General features: G+C 39.2%; 1 protein-coding gene across 1 annotated transcript in view; it reads right to left on the bottom strand.

The window, feature by feature from the left end:
• Nucleotides 1–27962, bottom strand: part of LOC133617261 (polycomb complex protein BMI-1-like) — a 39605-nt gene that overhangs the window by 8186 nt on the left and 3457 nt on the right. The window contains exons 3-8 of the mRNA XM_061977141.2: nucleotides 19517–19613; nucleotides 19387–19442; nucleotides 19185–19314; nucleotides 9223–9262; nucleotides 9017–9115; nucleotides 721–801 (exon numbers count right to left, since the gene is read on the bottom strand). Of these exons, the coding sequence (XP_061833125.1) occupies nucleotides 721–801; nucleotides 9017–9115; nucleotides 9223–9262; nucleotides 19185–19314; nucleotides 19387–19442; nucleotides 19517–19613 (503 nt within the window). The remainder of the gene's footprint in view (nucleotides 1–720; nucleotides 802–9016; nucleotides 9116–9222; nucleotides 9263–19184; nucleotides 19315–19386; nucleotides 19443–19516; nucleotides 19614–27962) is intronic.

Here is a 27962-nt window from a genome sequence, read left to right as displayed (position 1 = left end):
TTGGTGGCTTTTTCTCTTTTTTTGGGGGGTATTTTCCTGTAGCAGTTTCATGTCTTCCTTTAAGCGATATTTCCCGCATCTACTTTGTTTTAGCAATCAAGAATATTTCAGTTGTTTGTATCCGTCTTTGTGAGGACATTGTTGATTGTCATGTCATGTTCGGATGTACATTGCCTTTGCTCCACAGTAAGTCTTTGCTGTCGTCCAGCATTCTGTTTTTGTTTACTTTGTAGCCAGTTCAGTGCATAGCCTTCCCTATGCTTTAATGCCTTTTCTTAGGGGCACTCACCTTTTGTTTATATAGACAGCACAGACACTAAACAACAACACATCATTTGCAGACTATAATTACTGGTTTGCAGAAAAGATTTTTAACCCAAACAGGTGAATTTAGACAATCTCCCACGGCACACCTGACTGTCTCACGCGCTGCACAGTGGTTGAAAAACACTGCCTTAGACGTTAACTTGCTATCCAGCTTTGCACAAGTAAACACACGGCAGGACTGCTTATATCAGCAGCACCCCCCCCAACAAACCTGCAATTACCCACCGCCACAAATAGATTGCAGTCCTGTGAGAAACACTGTATTGTACTGTACTAGAGAGGTTTCTTTAAATTTACAAACCATCAAGCAAACGGGAACATTTAAAGAAGTTTGAATGACCAGGTTTGTGTGTGTACATAACCAACAAAATAAGTAGCAGGAAGAACACTCACCCGTCTCCACTCATAGAAATAGGCAATGTCCATTAGTGTGTAGTAGTCTTTGAGAGGTTCATCGCCATACAACACCTCTACCTGTAATACACACACAAGTGACATCAGTTACACAACATTTCAGTGGAATATACAAAGTACAATGTTTAAGTTGACACTCCTTACGTTTACAACCCGTATATGTCTACGTTTTCATTACTTAAGTAGAGATGTCCGATAATGGCTTTTTTGCCGATATCCGATATTCCGATATTGTCCAACTCTTAATTACAGATTCCGATATCAACCGATACCGATACATACAGTCGTGGAATTAACACATTATTATGCCTAATTTTGTTGTGATGCCCCGCTGGATGCATTAAACAATGTAACAAGGTTTTCCAAAATAAATCAACTCAAGTTATGGGAAAAAAATGCCAACATGGCACTGCCATATTTATTATAGAAGTCACAAAGTGCATTATTTTTTTTAACATGCCTCAATACAGCAGCTTGGAATTTGGGACATGCTCTCCCTGAGAGAGCATGAGGAGGTAGAGGTGGGCGGGGTTGAGGTGGGGTGGGGGGGGGTATATTGTAGCGTCCCGGAAGAGTTAGTGCTGCAAGGGGTTCTGGGTATTTGTTATGTTGTGTTACGGTGCAGATGTTCTCCCGAAATGTGTTGTCATTCTTGTTTGGTGTGGGTTCACAGTGTGGCGCATATTTGTAACAGTGTTAAAAGTTGTTTATACGGCCACCCTCAGTGTGACCAGTATGGCTTCACATATTTGGTTAAAAACATTTTTTGCAAACCAGTAATTACAGTCTGCAAATGATGTGTTGTTGTTGAGTGTTGGTGTTGTCTAGAGCTCGGCAGAGTAACCCTGTAATACTCTTCCATATCAGTAGGTGCCAGCCGGTAGCTAATTGCTTTGTAAATGCAGGTAAAAAGGTGTCTTATGCTTAAACCAAAAATAAACAAAAGGTGAGTGCCCTTAAGAAAAGGCATTGAAGCTTAGGGAAGGCTATGCAGAACAAAACTGAAACTGAACTGGCTACAAAGTAAACAAAAACAGAATGCTGGACGACAGCAAAAACTTACTGTGGAGCAAAGACAGCGTCCACAATGTACATCCGAACATGACATGACAATCAACAATGTCCCCATAAAGAAGGATAAAAACAACTGAAATATTCTTGATTGCTAAAACAAAGTAGATGCGGGAAATATCACTCAAAGGAAGACATGAAACTGCTACAGGAAAATACCAAAAAGAGAGAAAAAGCCACCAAAATAGGAGCGCAAGACAAGAACTAAAACACTACACACAGGAAAACAGCAAAAAACTCCAAATAAGTCATGGTATGATGTGACAGGTCGTGACAGTACACCTACTTTGAGACAAGAGCTTTATTGATGCATGCTTGGTGATGGTTTAAAGTCATATCCAACAATTGCGACAACGACTTTTTACTGTCAACTGAGTTTATGATTTCTGCTGGTGGTGTGCCTCCGGATTTTTTCAACGCAAAAAATGTGCCCTGGCTCAAAAAAGGTTGAAAAACACTGATGTAGACCACAAGTAAGTGTTTTACATTTAGTAAAAAATCCTAATATGACCCCTTTAATGCGCCTTATAATCCGGTGCGCCTTATGTATGAAAATAGACCTGAATAGACCCGCTCATCGGCAGTGCGATTTATAATCCTGTGCGCCCTATGGTCCAGAAAACATGGAAGATGGAGGGTAACACGCAGACACTTTATGAATATGCCATCGACTGAAGACATTCAAAATTCACCAGGAGAGACTACATTTGTAACACGTGTACAATATCAGCAGGATATAGTCAACTTTAAATATACTGAGCACAATATGCATGAAGTGGACTATGAAATAGACCCGGACACTAACTTATTTTCGTCTATTAACAAAGAATGTAACTATTACTCAGACGAGCAATTCATGCTGACTTTCAATTGTAATGACACCTTATCGATTGTGCACTTTAACTGTAGAAGTTTAAATGCAAACTTTAATAATATTAAGCATTACTTACAGCAATTCAGACAACTATTTAATATAATTGCCTTAACCGAAACATGGATGAATATAGATCAAAAGTAGAATTTTGCATTGGAAGGATATGCATTTATGTAGGTAAATAGACAAATTAGGGGGAGGAGGAGTAGCACTATTTGTGGACAATTCATTGAAATTCAAAATTATGGATAACATGATTATAAAGTACAGGCCAGAGGTTTGGACACACCTTCTCATTTCAATGGGTATTCTTTATTTTCATGACTGTTTACATTGTAGATTGTTATTTAAGGAATCAAAACTATGACACCTGTGAAGTGAAAACCCTTTTAGCTGACTACCTCTTGAAGCTCATCGAGAGAATGCCAAGAGTGTGCAAAGCAGTAATCAGAGCAAAGGGTGGCTATTTTGAAGAAACTAGAATACAAAACATGTTTTCAGTTACCGGTATTTAACCTTTTTTTGTTAAGTACATAACTCCACATGTGTTCATTCATAGTTTTGATGCCTTCAGTGACAATCTACAATGTCAATAGTCATGAAAATAAAGAAAATGCACTGAATGAGAAGGTGTGTCCAAACTTTTGGCCTGTACTACCGTATTTTCCGCACTATAAGGCGCACCTAAAAACCACAATTTTTCTCAAAAGCTGACAGTGCGCCTTATAACCCGGTGCGCTTTATTACGATTCATTTTCATAAAGTTTCGGTCTCGCAACTTCGGTAAACAGCCGCCATCTTTTTTCCCGGTAGAACAGGAAGCGCTTCTTCTTCTACGCAAGCAACCGCCAAGGAAAGCACCCGCCCCCATAGAACAGGAAGCGCTTCACCCGCCCCCGGAAGAAGAAGAAAAAACGCGCGGATATCACCGTACGTTTCATTTCCTGTTTACATCTGTAAAGACCACAAAATGGCTCCTACTACGCGACAAGGATCCGGTTCATAAAAAGACGCAATCTCTCCATCCGCACACGGATTACTACCGTATTTCACAGCAACTGATATTCCTGTGAACTGCACTGTGGAACGGGAGCACGTACGGTGAATATTCGCACCACAGGGAATGAGAAGTCATCCTTCACTGTGGTTCTAGCTTGCCATGCTAACTTCCACCCATCCAAAAGAGACCTTTCCAGCCGGCGTCATCATAAAAGCTAACTCGAAGGGATGGATGGATGAAGAAAAGATGAGCGAGTGGTTAAGGGAAGTTTACGCGAAGAGGCCGGGTGGCTTTTTTCACACAGCTCCGAAGGCGAACACACCTTCACTAAGACGGGCAGATAGCGCCGGTCGACATACGCCAACATCTGCCAGTGGATCGTAAATGCCTGGGCAGATAGTTTCGGTCACAACTGTGGTCCGAGCTTTCCGGAAGGCAGGATTCACAGAACTGCTGCACAACAACAGCGACACTGAATCCGATGACTTCGACGAGGCGGAGCCGGCCATTTTTGGATCCCACGCTTGCGCAACTTTTCAATTCGGACACCGAAGACGAAGAATTCGAAGGATTTACGAATGAAGAATAACTTCAGAAGGTGAGCGCTATGTTTATTTTGTGTGTTGTGACATTAACGTTCGAGCAACATTATGTTGCTATTTATTGCTCTACACCATTTTGAATTTTACTATGTTTGTGATTGCACATTTGCGTACATTTTGGGACAGAGTTGTTAGAACGCTGGTTTTCAATATATTATTAAAGTTTGACTGAACTATCTGACTGTTTTTTTGACATTCACTTTAGCGCAGCGTTTTTTTGACATTCACTTTAGCGCAGCGTAGGCGCGGCTTATAGTCCGGGGCGGCTTATTGGTGGACAAAATTATGAAATATGTAATTCATAGAAGGTGCGGCTAATAATCCGGTGCGCCTTATAGTGCGGAAAATACGGTATATGTATATATTTTTTGTTTTTGTTATCGTTTACAAACTCGGGAAATAATTCCCTGGACACAGGAATACTTTGAGGGCAAAAACTAAAGAATTGAGTAAACAAAACAAAAAAAGAGCAGTATAGTAGTTTTTACTTTGAAGTTATTGTGTACTATTGACTTTGTTTGGAAACAATTGTGTGTATTCAAAGAAAATAAGGAAGTACCGGTACTTTAAATATTGAGTTGATATTGTTAAAATGTCAATAGCACTTATCATAAATAAATTGAACAATTTATAGTTAATACATGTGGTCGGTATCGGCCGATCTCACCCTTGGATGAGATAAATCCCTAATTGGAATATCTGTAATTTGTACTAAAAAAAAGAAACTCCAGATTAGTTAAAATTGTATTAACACACTAATAAGTAAATAAGAAAACAAATTAAATAAGATGAACATCCATCCATCCATCTATTTTCTACCGCTTATTCCCTTTTGGGGTCGCGGGGGGCGCTGGAGCCTATCTCAGCTACAATCGGGCGGAAGGCAGGGTACACCCTGGACAAGTCGCCACCTCATCGCAGGGCCAACCCAGATAGACAGACAACATACACACTCACATTCACACACTAGGGCCAATTTAGTGTTGCCAATCAACCTAAGATGAACATAGAAACAGAAAAACAAATGTAAAAATAAATACATTACAATGAATTAGTGTAAAGTCCTGAGTGTTTGTGTGGGGATGCAATACATTTGTTTAAAATTACATCCATTTTATATTTGCCTTCCGGTTATCTTATTTTGAAAGAATCGTCACATTCTTGCACTTAATTTAGCCTCCTCCATTATTGCACACCGCTCCTGTAAGCGGGCAAAATGAGTTGCTTAATCAGCTGATTCCACATTAAGATGAGGTTTTATTTTCTTAGTACACGTCGCCTGTTTACCTGACAGCGAAACCATTAGTATATGTACAGGTAACTAATAGTATCGGCTTTGCTATGTCAACAAACTTTTATGTCGACGTTCGTCTTGATAAAAACAAACTTTGCTTTGCAAAATGAGCAGGGTATACATGTATTTAACAGGAATAAGAGGAAATGTTCTCATATTTAACATGTTTACCGTATTTTCCGCACTGTAAGGCGCACCCTAAAAACCTCAAATGTTCTCAAAAGCTGACAGTGCGCTTTATTATCCGGTGCGCCTTATATATGGACCAAAATTGAGCCACAACAGGTCTCGCAACTACGGCATGCGTGAGGCGTGCCGTTTCATTTCCATTTGTGTGTTTATATAAAGACCCCAAAATGGCTCCTATGAAAGGACACGCTTACGACGCAGAGTTTAAACTCAAGGCGATCAGTCACGCAGTAGAACACGGGAATAGAGCAGCAGCGAGGGAATTTAACATTAACGTATCAATGGTGCGGAAGTGGAGGAAGCAACAAGATGACCTGCGCCAAGTAAAGAAGACTAAACAGTTTCCGAGGGAACAAAGCGAGATGGCTACAGTTGGAGGACAAACTGGAAGAGTGGGTTGTTGAACAGAGAGCAGCAAGTAGAAGTGTCAGTACAATCACTATTCCAATGAAGGCAACAGCGCTAGCAAGCGAACTTAACAATGAATTTAAAGGCGGTGCTTCTTGGTGCTTTCGGTTTATGAAAATAATTCGGACACTGAAAAAGAAGAATTCGAGGGATTCGTGGATGAGGAATAACTTCATAAAGTGAGCTTTACATGTTTATTTTGTGTGTTGTGTTGTGTGACATTGTTTGAGCAACGTTGAGTTATTGATATATTGTTATTGCTCTGCACTATTTCGAGTGTTACTATATTGTGATTGCACTAACGTTTGATTTACCGTAACAGTATCAGACTGTTTTTTACGCGTTTATTGAATCGAAGAAACGTTCCCCTCCACTATGTGATATAAATGTTGCACTACATGTTATACCTTGCTGTTGTTAAAAGATAAACGAAATACCACGTCACTGACCTTACCTCTGGGAAAATGATTAAACAGCTCTTTATTCATTTTGGGAGTGAACGGAGTTGTCAGAACGCTGGTTTGTAATCTATTAATAAAGTTTGACCGACCCCGGAGGGAAAAAGCGGTAGAAAATGGATGGATGGATGACCCATCTGACTGTTTTGTTGACATTCCCTTTAGCGCAGCTCCACCTAACGGAGGCATAGCGTAACCCCAGCCTCTACTGTAGCGTCTATTCTATGCGCCTTATAGTGCGGTGCGCCTTATATATGAACAAAGTTTTAAAATAGGCCATTTATTGAAGGTGCGCCTTATAGTACGGAAAATACGGTACATGTGAGTGGCGGTGCGGACCCACTTCCGCCCGTAAAAACACGAGTGATGACGTCAGGACTATGGCCGACAAATGTAATTGTCGGAGACTAATTTTATTGTCGACAATGTCGACTAACTGTTGCACCGCTCATACAAAGTAGCATATACTTCTAACTTACACATATGTCAGTAGGCTCCATATTGAGGTGCTAAAAACTACAACATGGCTGACGGGGAGAAGACATGGTCGAAGAGGGATTGGCCTGGAGGAGGGCTTCGGTCGGCAAGAAAATAATAATAATAATAATCTATGCAACATTTTGACCAAAGAACCACCATTACATTTTATGTACAAACCCTGTTTCCATATGAGTTGGGAAATTGTGTTAGATGTAAATGTAAACGGAATACATCCATCCATCCATTTTCTACCGCTTATTCCCTTTTGGGGTGGCGGGGGGCGCTGGAGTAAACGGAATACAATGATTTGCAAATCATTTTCAACCCATATTCAGTTGAATATGCTACAAAGACAACATATTTGATGTTCAAACTGATTTGCAAATAATCATTAACTTTGGAATTTGATGCCAGCAACACGTGACAAACAAGTTGGGAAAGGTGGCAATAAATACTGATAAAGTTGAGTAATGCTCATCAAACACTTATTTGGAACATCCCACAGGTGAGCAGGCAAATTGGGAACAGGTGGGTGCCATGATTGGCTATAAAAGCAGCTTCCATGAAATGCTCACTCATTCACAAACAAGGACGGGGCGAGGGTCACCCCTTTGTCAACAAATGCCTGAGCAAATTGTTTAACAGTTTAAGAAAAACCTTTCTCAAGCAGCTCTTGCAAGGAATTTAGGGATTTCACCATCTACGGTCCGTAATATCATCAAAGGGTTCAGAGAATCTGGAGAAATCACTGCACGTAAGCAGCTAAGCCCGTGACCTTTGATCCCTCAGGCTGTACTGCATCAACAAGCGACATCAGTGTGTAAAGGATATCACCACATGGGCTCAGGAACACTTCAGAAACCCACTGTCAGTAACTACAGTTGGTCGCTACATCTGTAAGTGCAAGTTAACACTCTCCTATGCAAGGTGAAAACCGTTTATCAACAACACCCAGAAACGCCGTCGGCTTTGCTGGGCCTGAGCTCATCTAAGATGGACTGATACAAAGTGGAAAAGTGTTCTGTGGTCTGACGAGTCCACATTTCAAATTGTTTTTGGAAACTGTGGACGTCGTGTCCTCCGGACCAAAGAGGAAAAGAACCATCCGGATTGTTATAGACGCAAAGTTGAAAAGCCAGCATCTGTGATGGTAGCGGGGTGTATTAGTGCCCAAGGCATGGGTAACTTACACATCTGTGAAGGCGCCATTAATGCTGAAAGGTACATATAGGTTTTGGAGCAACATATGTTGCCATCCAAGAAACGTTACCATGGACACCCCTGCTTATTTCAGCAAGACAATGCCAAGCCACGTGTTACATCAACGTGGCTTCATAGTAAAAGAGTGCGGGTACTTTCCTGGCCTGCCTGTAGTCCAGACCTGTCTCCCATTCAAAATATGTGGCGCATTGTGAAGCCTAAAATACCACAACGGAGACTCCGGACTGTTGAACAACTTAAGCTGTACATCAAGCAAGAATGGGAATGAATTCCACCTGAGAAGCTTAAAAAATGTGTCTCCTCAGTTTCCAAACGTTTACTGAATGTTGTTAAAAGGAAAGGCCATGTAACAGTGGTGAACATGCCCTTTCCCAACTACTTTGGCACGTGTTGCAGCCATGAAATTCTAAGTTAATTATTATCTGCAAAAAAAAAAAAAGTTTATGAGTTTGAACATCAAATATCTTGTCTTTGTAGTGCATTCAATTGAATATGGGTTGTAAAGGATTTGCAAATCATTGTATTCCGTTTAAATTTAAATCTAACACAATTTCCCAACTCGTATGGAAACGGGGTTTGTAGACCACAAGGTGTTTTAAACAGAAAAAAATCAGAGCATGACTCCATTAATCTGATTATCTGGATGTAAAAGGTGTGTGTATGTGTGTGCATGTTTACCCTGTAGTTGCTGGGTATGTCCATCTTACTTCTGAGGAACTTTGCTAAGTGCATGACGGACATGGCTGCTGGGCACTGCAGGAAGCGTTTACCGTTGGACTGACAACAAAGCACAAGTGCAGGGTGAGGGCCAGAAAACATGTGAAAACAATATGCAACTCCCACGCCACAAATCCTTATCTTGACATTAAAAACTGTTTTTTTACCTTGTCTCCATCCACCTCTGAATGATGCCTCTCATTGGTTCTGCAAGCAAACAGAGAAAAATCGGACAAACGTCAGACAGCCCTACTCCATATACAATACATCCAGAATTGGAGGAATTCTTATTCATTATGAAATACACGTTTTGTTACGTATTTTATAGTGCATACGTCTTTTTTCATGTGAATATGAGCTTTATTTCATGTTGGCCCCATTGGGTGTCACTGATTCCCATTTCCTAAAAACTTTGTGCGCTCTTCAGCTGGTCTGAAGAGTGCGCAGTGTGAAATACTCAATCTTTCCTGCATAAAATGTTCCTATAAATAAGTCTGTGGTAAAAGTTAGATACGTATAGGGTTGTCCCGATACCAATATTTTGGTACCAGTACCAAAATGTATTTCCATACTTTTCTAAATAAAAAGGGACCAGAAAAAATGGCATTATTGGCTTCATTTAAAAAAAAAAAATCTTAGGGTACATTAAACATATGTTTCTTATTGGAATCGAAGAACAATTTTGTCCTTAAATAAAATAGTGAACATACAAGACAACTTGTCTTTTAGTAGTAAGTAAACTAGAGATGTGCTTTAAAATGTAATATCGGAAATTATCGTTTTTTTTTGTTTTTTTTAATTAAATCAACATAAAAAACACAAGATACACTTACAATTAGTGCACCAACCCAAAAAACCTCCCTACCCCATTCACACTCATTCACACAAAAGGGCTGTTTCTTTCTGTTATTAATATTCTGGTTCCTACATTATATATCAATATATATCAATACAGTCAGCAAGGGATACAGTCCGTAAGCACACATGATTGTGCGTGCTGCTGGTCCACTAATAGTACTAACCTTTAACAGTTAATTTTACCCATTTTCATTAATTACTAGTTTCTATGTAACGGTTTTTATATTGTTTTACTTTTTTTTTTTTTTAATTCAAGAAAATGTTTAACTTATTTATCTTATTTTATTATTATTTTTTAGAAGGACCTTATATTCACCATACCTGGTTGTCCAAATTAGGCATAATAATGTGTTAATTCCATGACTGTATATATCGGTATCGGTTGATATTGGTATCGGTAATTAAAAAGTTTGACAATATCGGATATCTGCAAAAAGCCATTATCGAACATCCCTAAAGTAAACAAAGACTCCTAATTAGTCTGCTGACGTATGCAGTAACATATTGTGTCTGTTCTCATTCTATTGTTTTGTCAGAATTTTGAGGGACAAGCTGTAAAAATAAGTTTTTAATCTACTTGTTCATTTACTGTTAATATCTGGTTATATTCTGTTTCAACTTGTTCTATCTACACTTCTGTTAAAATGTAATAATCACTTATTCTTCTGTTGTTTGATACTTTACATTAGTTTTGGATGATACCACAAATGTAGGTATCAATCCGATACCAAGTAGTTACATGATCATACATTGGTCATATTCAAAGTCATCATGTGTCCAGGGACATATTGCCTGAGTTTATAAACATAATATGAATTTTTTTTTAAATGAAAAAAGATTTTGTGACGATAAAAAATATCTATGTAATCATAGTATCAACTAGATACGCTATTGTACTTGATATCATTACAGTGGATGTCAGGTGTAGACCCACCCATGGTGTTTGTTTAAAGTTAAGTACCATTGATTGTCACACACACACTAGGTGTGGCGAAATTATTCTCTGCATTTGACCCATCACCCTTGATTAGGGATGTCCCGATCCGATATTTGGATCGGATCGGCCGCCGATATTTGCCAAAAAATGCGTATCGGCAAGGCATGAGAAAATGCCGATCCAGATCCAGTTTTAAAAAAAAACTCCGGTCCGTGTTTTCCAACGCACCGATTTAAATAATACATTCCACTTTTCTGCTGCTCCCTAATTTCCGTTCCGCATTTTCCAGCACACCAACACATCCACAGGTCTGTGGATTCTCACGCAGTTGCTTTTAGCTGCTGGCATTACACGACAGGCTCTTCTCACTCTTTTCTGTGTCTCCCTCTCACAGACAGCAAGCGCACCTTCTTACAACAGTCACATATGTATACGCCCTCTCCCAGCAGAGAGGTAGCAGCATGGCTAACGTTAGCTGTGATGCTAGCGCAGCCGTGCGACCAATGTTCTCTCTAAGGTGCGCGCCTGTGCAATTGCGCACTGCCCAAGCGTCCTCTGCGCACAGCAAATCTATGCCACGCACTAAATCAAATAAAAAAATAAGCGCATAACAATTTTCGACACACGGACACAACAGAGAAAACAGTTTTCGTCATCATTGTTCAAATATTGTAACGTTTATCTCCATTCGGTGCCAAACGTCCACACCATCAAAATGCAGAGGCAAACATTTCCACATCAACACCGTATGAAAAAATGTGTGATTTTTTTAGTTGTGATTTCCTTCTCTGCATGAAAGTTTAAAAGTAGCATATATTCATGCAGTATGAAGAAGAATGTTTTAATGTAGACATGCAAGCCTTGAAAGAACATTTTGAAAATCAAGACTACATTTCCTGCAAATGGGTGCATTTCTACCCTATATTTTAACTTTAGATTTATTCTCATATCAAACTCTTTTGGCTGTCTTTTTGACACTTACATCCGGCGCCCCCCTCCACACCCTGGATTATAAATAATGTAAATAATTCAATGTGATTATCTTGTGTGATGACTGTATTATGATGATAGTATATATCTGTATCATGAATCAATTTAAGTGGACCCCGACTTAAACAAGTTGAAAAACGTATTCGGGTGTTACCATTTAGTGGTCAATTGTACGGAATGTGTACTTCACTGTGCAACCTACTAATAAAAGTCTCAATCAATCAATCAAAACACATAGAATCATCATACTGCTGTGATTATATGCGTCAAGTGTTCATTCAAGGCTAAGGCAAAATATCGAGATATATATCGTGTATCGCAATATGGCCTTAAAATATCGCAATATTAAAAAAAGGCCATATCGCCCAGCCCTAGTTCAATGATGCCATTTCTGTTTGTCATGTATAATTTTGTCTATTTTGTGTTTATCCTTGAATAAACAGGTCAGTTCCTTGTTACCAACCATTGTGTATTATTCAAACTCCCCTAATTCAGCTGGCTAGTTGTTATCAAGAGTACTAAAACCCTTTTCAACATGATTCTGACAACTAAGTAGGCTAAATAACTTTAAACTTTAATACATGCTCGGATAGGCCAGTATCGGTATCGGTCAGTATCGGTATCGGATCGGAAGTGCAAAAACCTGGATCGGGACATGCCTAGTATAAATATTAGTAACAATTTCAACACAGCAGTGATTAAAAATCCCTCATTGACATTATCATTAGACATTTATAAAAAAATAAAAATGAACAATAGTGTCTCAATGGCTTACACTTGCATCACATCTCATAAGCTTGACAACACACTGTGTCCAATATTTTCACAAAGATAAAATAAGTCATATTTTTGGTTCATTTAATAGTTAAAACAAATTTACATTATTGCAATCAGTTGATAAAACATTGTCCTTTACAATTATAAAAGCTTTTTACAAAAATCTACTACTCTGCTTGCATGTCAGCAGACTGGGGTAGATCCTGCTGAAATCCTATGTATTGAATGAATAGAGAATTGTTTTGAATCGGAAAAATATCGTTTTTGAATCGAGAATCGCGTTGAATCGAAAAAAATCGATTTATAATCGAATCGTGACCCCAAGAATTGATATTGAATCGAATCGTGGGACACCCAAAGATTCGCAGCCCTAATCTTTACTGTCAAAAAAATTTATCAAAATGACCCAATATTAGAGGTGGGAATCGTTGGGCACTTCACGATTACGATTCAGGAGCTACGATTCCATTAAAAATCAATTATTGATGCATCTTTAATTTATGTATATTGATGCAGTTTTACATTTATTTTTGTTTCACTAAATAAGAATTGATCACTTGCATCTTTAAAACAGTGTATTTGTAATAACACACTGTTAAATTAATTCCCAGATCCATTAATTAATGTGGGATCTAAGCCGAGGATGTTGTTGTGGCTTGTGCAGCCCTTTGAGACACTTGTGATTAAGGGCTATATAAATAAACTTTGATTGATTGATTGAAAATGTGTGCAAAACTGGAACATAAGAGCCCTATAATAAAGCTGGTTGATCTCTCAAAGAGGTGGCAGCCAAATTTTAGAACTGTCTGCATTACTTTACTTACAAAAAATAAATCGATTGATTGACGTTTACTAATCGATTTTATAAATCGCCCATGCGATGCATCTAAAAATTGATTTACCCCACCTCTACCCCAATATGCCTTTAAAAAAAAAAAAAGTGTATACTGTACAGTGCAACCCGTTTAAAGTCGACACAAGTTGTTTTATGAAGGCAATAATAAAGGATTTTTAACCAGACATTGTTTTTCTTCATTGTGAAAAATGTTCGGCTGACAACAGTATCGCGAAAGTCAAAAGGAGGCCAACGCTTTGAAGTTATGACACTTTTTTTCTTGTTGCCCCTTTGTTGTTTTAATAGATCTTACCGAAAGGGACAAGTGGTAGAAAATGAATGAATGGAGTTGACATGACCACAAATCTGCTTTTGCAAAAAGACAAGCGATAATGATGAACTTGACAATACTGCAATACGTTGACATTCACAGACCAGTTTTTTGTAGGAAAATCCCTTAGGCTTTGCAAGTCAACTCAAGCGGGCATTTTTTAGTGATGAGAACACGATGGACCATGACTTGAGATGGTAGACATGAAAAGGGACGACTTAATTGAGTGAACTATCATTTTAGGGGCGGGAATCGTTGGGCACCTCATGATCGGATTAGGATTCCGGGGCTACGATTCGATTATAAACTGATTATTGATGCATCTTTAACTATTATAGTGTATATTATTATTATGATCATAAATGTGTTATTATATTTAATAATAATATGTCTACAAGGCTGCTGACGTATGCACTAACTTTTTGCAACATTTCCGGTTTTCTGATCTGTACATAGATCTATTGAGACCTACTGTTTGTACAGGGGTGTCAAAATATCGCATTAATTGCGATTATTTAGTCACATTTAGCACGTTATGCTTTTTAATTTCGTAAATATAATATTCAATCTCTTAATGACTGCCTGAGAGTTGTCTCACTCTGTCAAGAGACTTGGCTGATGATGTTAGCGGCTTTTAATATTGGGGATAGGATAAATGATCTATCCATCCATTTTCTACCGAGATTTTTCTTCGCTGACAGCAATAATAAATATAATTTTATCAAAAAAACAACAAAAAAACACAGTGTGAGTTTTGTTGCTTGTGCTATAGCGGCATCTTTTGGACAAATTTGCTCACTGCAGGTGCTGAACTGTCCTTCCATTTAATGCTTTTAACATCCTGAAGTAGAAGTTCAGTCATCGAGCCATCCATAGCCTTTTTACTCATATGGATTCTTCATTCATCACTCCAAGCAACGATTGTAAGTAGAGATGTCCAATAATGGCTTTTTTGCCGATATCCGATATTCCGATATTGTCCAACTCTTAATTACCGATTCCGATATAAACAGTCGTGGAATTAACACATTAATATGCCTAATTTTGTTGTGCTGCCCTGCTGGATGCATTAAACAATGTAACATTACCATGAATTGATTAACGTGGACTTAAACAAGTTGAAAAACTTATTCGGGTGTTACCATTTATTGGTCAATTGTACGGAATATGTACTGTACTGTGCAATCTACTAATACAAGTTTCAATCAATCAATCAAAAACAAGGTTTTCCAAAATAAGAGAACAACTTCAACTCCAGTTATGGAAAAAAGTGCCAACATAGCACTGCCATATTTATTATTGAAGTCACAAAGTGCATTATTTGTTTTTAACATGCCTCAAAACAGCAGCTTGGAGGTTGAGGTGGGCGGGGTTGGGTATATTGTAGCGTCCCGGAAGAGTTAGTGCTGCAAGGGGTTCTGGGTATTTGTTCTGTTGTGTTTATGTTGTGTTACGGTGCGGATGTTCTCCCGAAAAGTGTTTGTCATTCTTGTTTGGTGTGGGTTCACAGTGTGGCGCATATTTGTAACAGTGTTAAAGTTGTTTATACGGCCACCCTCAGTGTGACCTGTATGGCTGTTGATCAAGTATGCCTCGCATTCACTTATGTGTGTGTAAAAGCCGCATATATTATGTGACTGGGCCGGCACGCTGTTTGTATGGAGGAAAAGTGGACGTGACGACAGGTTGTAGAGGACGCTAAAGGCAGTGCCTTTAAAGGCACACCCCCAATAATGTTGTCCGGGTGAAAATCGGGAGAATGGTTGCCCCGGGAGATTTTCGGGAGGGGCACTGAAATTCGGGAGTCTCCCGGGAAAATCGGGAGGTTGAAACCGATACCGATGATTTCCGATATTACATTTTAAAGCATTTATCGGACATCTCTATTTCTAAGTATTACAATATACTGTAACTAAAACGGTTTATACTTACTAAAACGGCCCATGTGTGATGTCTGTAGAAATGTTTTCATGCATATTTGTACGCGCTATAGTGATGTAATGCCGCTAGCATCGTTAGCACGGGCTAAAATGCTAACACATTTACAAGTGTCTGTGTTCGTATTATCAACTTACGTCATTCTTTTTATATTGTTTCATTTTCACAATTTCTTGGTAAACTCACCAAGACGTCACCGTGGAGTTATTGAGTCTGTTTAGTTGATTGGAGAGCTAGCTTACGCAGCTAGTGGATCCATGACGATAACTTTTGTTTTGTTTGAGCCGTTTTACTGTCGTGTTACAGACATTGAATTGAATTGAATTGAATTATATTTATATAGCGCTTTTCTCTAGTGACTCAAAGCGCTTTTACATAGTGAAACCCAATATCTAAGTTACATTTAAACCAGTTTGGGTGGCACTGGGAGCAGGTGGGTAAATTGTCTTGCCCAAGGACACAACGGCAGTGACTAGGATGGCGGAAGCGGGGATCGAACCTGTAACCCTCAAGTTGCTGGCACGGCCACTCTACCAACCGAGCTATACCGCCCCACATCGTTTGGAAACAATTTATCTTATTGTGTAAATAACTCATTTTGCAACATATCCATCTGTGGCTTACAGTCTGGTGCGGAAACCCTGTTTTTTTAACATTATGATCATGTTTCCTTTTGATTATGTGAAGTGTCCCTGAGTACCTTTTAAAAGCGTTATATCAATAAAATGTATTATTAAAACATTTACTCAATGAGACCCATGTGCTGGGTCTTCCTCTGGAATACCACAGCAGTATGCAACAACTCGCAACATTATTTTGGCCCCATGGTGGCTTGCTTTGCAGTAGGAATGTAATAAGATAAACATTTCGTATCAGAGTTATTGTGACCTAAATGATGAGGGTGATAAAAGTTTTATTCACTGACGTCACGTCCGGCTCATTAACTATGTGAGGCTCAAAGTGGTGGGCCAGCGAGCGTCTGTTGTCATATTGTTCTGGGCGCTATTCCAATATTGTCCAACTCTTAATTACCGATTCCGATATCAACCGATGCCGATATATACAGTCGTGGGATTAACACATTATTATCCCTAATTTTGTTGTGATGCCCCGCTGGATGCATTAAACAATGTAACAAGGTTTTCCAAAATAAATCAACTCAAGTTATGGAAAAAAATGCCAACATGGCACTGCCATATTTATTATTGAAGTCACAAAGTGCATTATTGTTTTTAACATGCCTCAAAACAGCAGCTTGGAATTTGGGACATGCTCTCCCTGAGAGAGCATGAGGAGGTTGAGGTGGTCAGGGTTGAGTAGTGGGGGGTGTATATTGTAGCGTCCCGGAAGAGTTAGTGCTGCAAGGGGTTCTGGGTATTTGTTCTGTTGTGTTTATGTTGTGTTACGGTGCTGATGTTCTCCCGAAATGTGTTTGTCATTCTTGTTTGGTGTGGGTTCACAGTGTGGCACATATTTGTAACAGTGTTAAAGTTGTTTATACGGCCACCCTCAGTGTGACCTGTATGGCTGTTGACCAAGTATGCTTTGCATTCACGTGTGTGTGAAAAGCCGTAGATATTATGTGACTGGGCCGGCAGGCAAAGGCAGTGCCATTAAGGTTTATTGGCGCTCTGTACTTCCCCCCTACGTCCGTGTACACAGCGGCGTTTTAAAAAGTCATACATTTTACTTTTTGAAACCGATACCGATAATTTTGAAACCGATACCAATAATTTCCTTTATTACATTTTAAAGCATTTATCGGCCGATAATATCAGCAGTCCGATATTATCGGACATCTCTAGCCATTGGTCTCAGTGAGACTTGGCTAAAACCAGATTATTTTATTTCCGCTTAACGAGGCATCATCTCCTGACTATACAAGTGCATATATTGCTTGTCACAGATAGTTCGACATGTCTGGCAACGCGACTGACTGATAATCCTTGAGATCACTTGACAGATTTTTTTTTTTTAATGTATAGGAATAGATTCGATTGCGTAATAGAATAGATTTTTTTTTTTTTTGCTCGTACCTGCTTTTAGTGGTAAGATCTAGGCCCCTTGTGTACTTACCGTATTTTCCGCACTATAAGGCGCACCTAAAAACCACAATTTTTCTCAAAAGCTGACAGTGCGCCTTATAACCCGGTGCGCTTTATTACGATTCATTTTCATAAAGTTTCGATCTCGCAACTTCGGTAAACAGCCGCCATCTTTTTTCCCGGTAGAACAGGAAGCGCTTCTTCTTCTACGCAAGCAACCGCCAAGGAAAGCACCCGCCCCCATAGAACAGGAAGCGCTTCTTCTTCTACTGTAAGCTACCACCCGCCCCCGGAAGAAGAAGAAAAAATGCGCGGATATCACCGTACGTTTCATTTCCTGTTTACATCTGTAAAGACCACAAAATGGCTCCTACTAAGCGAAAAGGATCCGGTTCATAAAAAGACGCAATCTCTCCATCCGCACACGGATTACTACCGTATTTCACAGCAACTGATATTCCTGTGAACCGCACTGTGGAACGGGAGCACGTACGGTGAATATTCGCACCACAGGGAATGAGAAGTCATCCTTCACTGTGGTTCTAGCTTGCCATGCTAACTTCCACCCATGGTGATATTCAAAAGGAAGACCTTGCCAAAAGAGACCTTTCCAGCCGGCGTCATCATAAAAGCTAACTCGAAGGGATGGATGGATGAAGAAAAGATGAGCGAGTGGTTAAGGGAAGTTTACGCGAAGAGGCCGGGTGGCTTTTTTCACACAGCTCCGAAGGCGAACACACCTTCACTAAGACGGGCAGACAGCGCCGGACGACATACGCCAACATTTGCCAGTGGATCGTAAATGCCTGGGCAGATATTTCGGTCACAACTGTGGTCCGAGCTTTCCGGAAGGCAGGATTCACAGAACAACAGCGACACTGACTCCCGATGACTTCGACGAGACGGAACCGGCCATTTTGGATACCACGCTTGCGCAACTTTTCAATTCGGACACCGAAGACGAAGAATTCGAAGGATTTACGAATGAAGAATAACTTCAGAAGGTGAGCGCTATGTTTATTTTGTGTGTTGTGACATTAACGTTCGAGCAACATTATGTTACTATTGCTCTACACCATTTTGAATTTTACTATGTTTGTGATTGCACATTTGCGTACATTTTGGGACAGAGTTGTTAGAACGCTGGTTTTCAATATATTATTAAAGTTTGACTGAACTATCTGACTGTTTTTTTGACATTCACTTTAGCGCAGCGTTTTTTTGACATTCACTTTAGCGCAGCGTAGGCGCGGCTAATAATCCGGTGCGCCTTATAGTGCGGAAAATACGGTAGTTTCGATTCGGTTTGCTGCATAGTAGCCATTTTGGTTTGGTGGCCCACCTTTTAGTTTACTTCCGTTCAAAAGTCACATGACTGAATACAAGTTTTATAGTTGAATGTGCTCAAACAGACTTACTTGTTCCTCTCATAGAACTGTATGGACAGACTGATGATTTCGTCCTCTGCTATGTTGAAGGTCTCCACCACCTCCCCCGGCTCCAGCACACGACTCTCAGAGTAGAAATCTCGTCGCCGCTTCATCTCATCTATGGGCGGCAGACGACAACAAAAACCTGAATAGTCGCGCCATATTTTCTGTCGTAGAAAGTTTGTATTACCTTTGAATAAACCCGGAACAAGCTTATAAACTATATCTTGCAGAGTTTTGTCCGCTCTAAATATCACAAAAAAGAAGAGATGATGACGTTTTGAGTCAGAAATGTTAATAAGAGATCATTGCTCGCTTACCTTATGCTGAGTTGCGGACATGTCTTATGAACCTGGACGTCACATCGGGGGCAGAACTTGTTTGTCTCCAAGAAGGCCACGATGCATGTTTTACAAACTATACAGAGCAACAGAGCACAGGGCGTAATGATCAGCACATATGGAACACGTTTAAGTCGACATCTCTCTGATTCGTTGACTCATGTCAACGAAAGCGGTTCTTAAAATAAGCATAACATAATTAGGGCTGCAACTAACGATTAATTTGATAATCGATAAATCTGTCGATTATTACTTTGATTAATAATCGGTTAAAAGAGACAAACTACATTTCTATCCTTTCCAGTATTTTATTGGGGGAAAAAAAGCATACTGGCGCCATGTTCTTTCAACTTGCCAAATAAAAGAAGGAAAATGTTACAAAAATGCACACTTTTGACACCCCTGCTATAGATAATAACAATTTAAATCGATAAATCTATGGATAAAAAGCAGAGCCTGACGACGCATGCGTGTTTATCATAACTCTCTCGCTCTCTCTGTCTCTGACCCTCCCTCACCAATGCTGCTGCGCGCACAATTTGTTTTGTTTTTAACCCCTTCTTAACCCGAACGTACATTGAAAATACACGCAACCCTAACTCAAAATGCCGGACATTTGAGGCATTTAAGAAACTCCGCCCTGACAGCTCCGCAAAAGAGGACATGTCCGGTGAAAAGAGGACGTATGGTCAGGACCGAGCTCGGTCGCTGCTAGCATGCTATCACCTCTTTTGCTAGCATGCTAGCAGCTAACGGGCTAGGATAGACTGACCTCTTTTCACTGGACATGTCCTCTTTTGCGGAGCTGTCAGGGCGGAGTTTCTTAAATGCCTCAAATGTCCGGCATTTTGATTATTGTTTACACAACGTGCAGTACGCTACTTAATAAGTCCGTGTGGAAACTCGTTCGGTACACCTCCGCACCGAAACGAAACCCCCGTACCGAAATGGTTCGATACAAATACACGTACCGTTACACCCCTATTATTTTGATTATTGTTTCTCAGCTGTTTGTAAATGTCGCAGTTTATAAATAAAAGTAAAAAAATAAAAAACGCGCATAGCATAGAACCAACGAATCGATGACTAAATTAATAGCCAACTATTTTTATAATCGATTAGTTTTTGCAGCCCTAAACATAATTGAAACTAGCCATTACTCGCACATTAACTTGTGACATTCTTATAAGCAAAAGGTAATAATTACAGATTCCCTGATCAGGGTTTTATGCTGCCGATTCCGATATGGATCATCCATGACTGCGATTGGCCGATACCAATATGATAGCGATAAATTGTATTAACTGTACAATTTAATAACCCATGGAGAGTTGTATTGACAGTTTAAACAATAACATACTTACACTACTTCCTTGTTAGCAAAACAAAGTCAATAGTACACAGTGACTACAAAAGCAAAGCTACTATCTACTACTCTTTTAAATCCTTCTTGTCCTCAAAGTCCTCCTGTGTCAATGGAATTACAGTATGCCCTGAGAATGTAAACATCATTTGGAAGTCTTCCGGGAGGTTCGGCATGTATGAGAATTAGCGATGAATGCGGTGGCACCGCCGCAATGTATAATCGGCGGGCCAGCTTTAGTGTTAATTTGATATCGCCTCAAGGGCCAATTGAAATTACACGGCGGGCCAAATTTGGCCCGCAGGCCAGAGTTTGACACCCATGCTCTAGATCTTTATTAATCTATTTGTCAATTTCCTTTTAATAACTGCTTACTTTCTGCTATGACATGATTTCATCTACACTTCTTACTATGCACTTATTTCTTGGTGTTGTTTAAAGTTAGCTTAGCTGCTAGCATAGCTGTTAGCATGCCTGCTTCTGGTGTGTAACATGTTTAGCCTCGTTCTCCAGTGATAATGATACTTAATAACGATACTTAAAATACTAAGAAATGTAGTTAATTTGACGTAAAGGAGGTGGTTATTATTAGCTATGGGGAGCAGGTCTACAACGTGCATGGAGACAAATAATTAGCTGCTAGCCACTTGTCAGCTGTTGGACTAAAAATAAATACAGTATTAGCCAGAAGGGATCAGCATTAATCGACAATGGCGATCACATACTTTGACGAAAATTGTCCTGTACTAAACGGCAGCTCATCAATCGGCACATCACTGGTGACAATAAAGAATTATTGGTTGTGACACATTCCATTTGTGAATATTCTTTTTAGATTCTTGTGTTTTCAGATGATATTTTACAATTGTATCTAACAGAACAGGTGTGCTAATGTTCTTGTATGTTTTGACTACAACGACAAAGTTTTCATACATGCACAAATCTTCCTTCCCGTGGCTAACAATCTAAAAAGTATATTAAATTGAGTGCATTTTATTAGTCACTAATTGCTCACTAGCTTAAATGTTGGAAACAAAAAAGTATTTCAACATAAATTAGACGTGCAACACTTGTTTTGTCTTTATCATTAAAACACACTCCAAAACTTTTACAAATCAAAACAGAAGAAGATCAAAAATATTTTAAGTACTTTTTTTGAACACACTCAACAATACCGCGATAATGATAACCGCGATCATTTTGGTCACAAGAACCGTGATATGAAATGTTAATATCCATTGCACTAAACAGGAAGTCAATGTTTCAAGTAGAGATGTCCGATAATGGCTTTTTTGCCGATATCCGATATTCCAATATTGTCCAACTCTTAATTACCGATTCCGATATCAACCGATACCGATATATACAGTCGTGGAATTAACACATTATTATGCCTAATTTTGTTGTGATGCCCCGCTGGGTGCATTAAAGAATGTAACAAGGTTTTCCAAACTAAATCAACTCAAGTTATGGAGAAAAAAAATGCCAACATGGCACTGTCATATTTATTATTGAAGTCACAAAGTGCATCATTTTTTTTAACATGCCTCAAAACAGCAGCTTGGAATTTGGAACATGCTCTACCTGAGAGAGCATGAGGAGGTTGAGGTGGGCGGGGTAGGGTTGAGGTGTGGGGGGGTGGAGGGGTAGGGGATAGCGGGGGGTGTATATTGTAGCGTACCGGAAGAGTTAGTGCTGCAAGGGGTTTTGGGTATTTGTTCTGTTGTGTTTATGTTGTGTTACAGTGCGGATGTTCTCCCAAAATGTGTTTGTCATTCTTGTTTGGTGTGGGTTCAGAGTGTGGCGCATATTTGTAACAGTGTTAAAGTTGTTTATACGGCCACCCTCAGTGTGACCTGTATGGCTTTTGACCAAGTATGGCTTGCATTCACTTATGTGTGTGTGAAAAGCCGTAGATATGTGATTGGGCCGGCACGCAAAGGCAGTGCCTTTAAGGTTTATTGGCGCTCCGTACTTCTCCCTACGTCCGTGTACCACTCCGTACAGCGGCGTTTTAAAAAGTCATAAATTGTACTTTTTGAAACAGATACCGATAATTTCCGATATTACATTTTAAAGCATTTATCGGCCGATAATATCGGCCGTCTGATATTATCGGACATCTCTAGTTGTGACACATTCCATTTGTGAATATTCTTTTTAGATTCTTGTGTTTTCATTTGATATTTTACAATTGCATCTAACAGAACAGGTGTGCTAATGTTCTTGTATGTTTCTAATACAATGACAAAGTTCTCATACATGCACAAATCTTCCTTCCCGTGGCTAACAATCTAAAAAGGATATTAAATTGAGTGCATTTTATTAGTCACTTATTGCTCCCTAGTTTAAATGTTAGAAACAAAAATGTATTTCAACATAAATTAGACTCGTTTTGTCTTTATCATTAAAACACTCCAAAATCTTTACAAATTAAAACAGAAGAAGATCACAAATATTTTAAGTACTTTTTGACCACACTCAACAATACCACGATAATGATAACCGCGATCATTTTGGTCACAGGAACCGTGATCCATCCATCCATTTTCTACCGCTTGTCCCTTTTGGGGTCGCGGGGGGTGCTAGAGCCTATCTCAGCTGCATTCGGGCGGAAGGCGGGGTACACCCTGGACAAGTCGCCACCTCATCGCATGTGATATGACATTTTAATATCCATTGCACTTTACGATCATTTTGATTTGAAACAGTAAAACTAACCGTAAGGAGTTTTACCGCAATTTATCGTTAATACCGGTTTAAATGATCTAGTCTGCACTTTGTCTGTGTTATTATTATTATTGGCTTTTATCTAGTTTGCACTTTGTCTGTATTATTACTATTATCGTTATCGACTCATCTTTGCCTTATTCTTTTTATTTTTCTATTGTAATGATGTTGGATCTGTGTTGTTGTTGTTGTTGGGGACAAGTGTTGTAAATTATCTTTGGCTACAAACACTATGATGCATAAATTGGATAACGGTTTCAGATGTCTATGTTTCTGTATCTGTCCCTATTTCAAATAAACCTTTATATATATATATATATATATATATATATATATAAATAAATAGGAAAAAAAAATCTATAGTTTTTTTGTATTGTCAAGAATAGGTAGTCTGTGACTATGGATGTCACAATAAGAACATTTTATATCACGGTTATTGTGACCAAAATGATCATTGTTATCATTATCATCACAGTATTACTGAATGTGCTCAAAAAGTACTTACACACGCTGAAATCTTTTAACCAGATTTTATTAAAATAAAATAAATACATTGACGCACAATATTTTCTTGGCAGAAGAAACCTTAAATATTGTTCTGGCTTCTTAAGAGACTTTTTTTATTTTATTTAAGTGTTTAAATACGTTGATCTTTTTCCATTTTAATTTGGAAAGGTTTTAGAGCAGTGTTACATAAGGGTCTATTTTTGGGCCGCGAGTGCCTCTTAGAAGGCCGCCAAAACATATCCGTTTCTCGGATGTGATCCGTAGCAAACTCGGTTGTAATACACTTTTCCATCACTTGTGGCAGTAATGACAAACTCAAACAAACAGAAGAAGTCTGGATCTAATGTCACAGAGAATTTTCTTAAGCGCAAAAATTATGACTACAGTGGTGAAGCTGTCTTTTCATTTGTGTTGGCCCTGCGATGAGGTGGCGACTTGTCCAGGGTGGGATACGCACCAGCACCCCCCAAGACCCCGAAAGGGACAAGCGGTAGAAAATGGATGGAAGAATGAGACTTTAGTTAAGAAACATATTTATTATTAATTTTGTATTAATTTCAGCTAAGGGTGTAACGGTACGTGTATTTGTATTGAACCGTTTCTGTACGGGGGGTTCGGTTCGGAACGGAGGTGTACCGAACGAGTTTCCACACGGACATATTAAGTAGCGCACCGCACGTTGTGTAAACAATGCACACCGAGCCACAACACACGGCATGCTAGCAATGACCGGGCTACTACAAAATGCAAAAAGCCAGAGCTGGAAGACCCTCCTGCCTCGTAAAGATCTCCCGTTTGGGAACATTTCGGCTTCGCGGTGCGATACAACAACGGATAACATCGCTTCAACGAAGATAAAGACGAGCGTCGTGCAAACACCGCATTCAAGCAGCCTCTCTTCGGCGAGTCAGGCAGGGCTAAACCAATAACAAAAGCCGTTGGTGTTTTTATAGCAGCAGATTTAAGACCATATTTGATTAAAAACTACATTTTGACTAACTTCTATGGTGGAAGAACAATGAGCCCACATATCCTCTTACTGCCAAGTTAGCCAGGCACTACCTCGCCATACCTGCTACCTCCGTGCCCAGTGAAAGGGTATTTTCCACAGCTGGAGACATTTTAACTGCAAGCAGGTCTGCTCTTTCTGCAGACAATGTGGATAAACTGATTTTTCTGGCAAAAAAACATGAAAATTGAGTCAAAGTCACCAGGGTTAAAAACTTTGACTTGAAACTGTTTAATGTTGCACTTTTTGTATGTAGAAGAAAAGTTGTCATTTTATTTAATCTGAGCAACAACTTGAAGCAGTTTAATGTTGCACTTTATATGTGGAAATGTTGCACTTTATATGTAGAAAGGTTTTGTTAAGAAACCAATTCTGAGCCTCATCTTATTTAGTTTTTATTTTATATATGTTGACTGCATTAACCCTGGCAATGGACCCTGTGTGTATATGTATGTTATGCTTAGCATTCATGACTGCCTGCTGTTGCACTGATCAGCCTAGTGGTGGCTCACATCCAACACACACAGAGCTATTTTAAAGCAATGTTAAAAGGATAAAGCCATTGGTTACAAATTTTGGTAAATAAATAACCAGAAAATTTATATTTTGTTGTTTTCTTACTGTACCGAAAATGAACCGAACCGTGACCTCTAAACCGAGGTACGTACCGAACCAAAATTTTTGTGTACCGTTACACCCTTAATTTCACCACAACATAATTGTATAAAAAATTGTTTATATATTGTAATTATTGAATATGATTCAAATCAAGAGTAAGATTACTAATTCAGTGTTAATATTTGAGTGGGCCCCGGGCCGTTTTGTAGTGGAAAAGTTAGGCTCCAAGGTCAAAAAGGTTTAAGAACCCCTGTTTTAGAGTGTGTAGACCAGGGGTCACCAACACGGTGCCCGGAGGCCCCCCCAGTACCACATGAGTCGCCCGCAGGCCTGTTCTAAAAATAGCACAACTCCCCAGTGAGCCAAGTCTAAAATCAAAATCAGAAGTACTTTATTAATTCCAGAGGGGAAATTAATATGTAATTTGGTTCTGTTGTTCTTTTTTTATTCACGTTTTTATTTATATAGATTTTAAAATTACAATATCTTAAAAATATGTTCATTATTCTTTTTTTTTTTTTTAATTCAAGTTTAGGTGACCTGCTTTGGTTCAAAGGTCAGTAATGTGCGTGCGACAAAACCAGTGGTCGTGGAGAGTAAGACGAGCGATGAAGGCAGTTTCTTACCCCTAAAAAATGGCAGAAAAAAGAAAAAACTATCACTTTCACAGCGAATGGGAGGAGTTATATTCCACGACTGTAAAAGAATTCTGCGCATGTCTCATTTGCGGGGCGACGGTGAAACTTCACGTCACAAAAGCTACCGTGCCAACTACCCACCGGGAAGCGCAGAAAAAGCTAAACAACAAGCAACAGTCTTTTTTCACAAAACCGACAAAAAAGTCAGAAAAAGCAACCGAAGCCTCGTTTAGAGCTACACATCTTCTGATAAAGAAGAAGGCATTTTTAGAGGGAGACGTTGTCAATGAAAGATACACAACAGATTACAGTGTACTGGTGAGTCTTCCCACTAACGAGGAAACTGATACCAGGTGTCTGTAGCAACATGGCAATGCCATGGCAAACTTTAATTAAAATATTTAAAAGTGTGTTCATGACATGCAAGTTATCATTTTGTTAAAAATGCAGCAAATTTGGTCATTAGTTCAAAATGTGACAAGATTTATTCAAACATGCGTACTGTATTTTCCGGACCATAGTGCACACCGGATTATAAGGCGCACCGCCGATGAGCGGGTCTATTCAGGTCTATTTTCATACAAAAGGCGCATTAAAAGGGGCCATATTTTTTTTCTAAATTGAAAACACTTCATTGTGGTCTACATAACATGTAGTAGTGGTTCTTTGGTCAAAATGTTGCATAGATTATGTTTTACAGATCATCTTCAAGCCGCTTTGACAGTCGCCGGAAAACCGTCCGACCGGAACTCTCTAATAACTAAAGTTCCTTGGGTGAATAATGTACACCGGTATGTTTAAGCGCTTTCATGGCGAGTTTACTGACAGATATAAGAAAGAACTTTACACTACTTTATATTAGAAATGGCAACAGTGGAGGATGAATGTCCCATAACAAAGAAGATAGAGAAAAAGAATAACCTTATCGACTACGGTGTCGGCACGAACTACAAAGGCGGATTCACGCAAATTTTCAGGACTTATGCAGATCCCGCATACAGATCAGCAGGTACCAGAAGGTAAGAAAAGTTGCTTTTGCATAATATTGCGAAACAAAACGCCAGATAATAAGTCTTACCTTATACACACACACCATGATAATACTTGTATGTTGAAGCACAGTACAATCCATCAAGTGGTGCGGCTTCATAGCTTACCAAAGTGTGTAGTAATGTTCTATATTTTCAATGAAACATAACATTTTGGTGTTGTTTACTTGAGTCATACTGCAGTCTACACGTATCTCTTATGTGTGACTGCCATCTGCTGGTCACACTTTTAATTTCACCATGTACCAAATAAAATAGCACAACCAAAAATGATTCCGTACATTAGGCGCACTGTCGAGTTTTGAGGGGGGAAAAAAGGGATTTTAAGTGTGCCTTATAGTCCGGAAAACAGGGTAAGTAGATTTGTCTTTAATATTATATACGGTAATTGATAACTTTTTTAAACACAGTGCAACATAGTTCATGTTAGTGGCTCGAGAAAATGGGACATTTTTCCTATGAAATATAGTGACGAAAGTGATCATCTGAAAATTTAACAATTACAGAGATC

The sequence above is a fragment of the Nerophis lumbriciformis genome, linkage group LG16 (assembly GCF_033978685.3).
Source record: "Nerophis lumbriciformis linkage group LG16, RoL_Nlum_v2.1, whole genome shotgun sequence".
Classification (NCBI taxonomy): domain Eukaryota; kingdom Metazoa; phylum Chordata; class Actinopteri; order Syngnathiformes; family Syngnathidae; genus Nerophis; species Nerophis lumbriciformis.
This window is presented reverse-complemented; position numbering and strand designations above follow the sequence as displayed.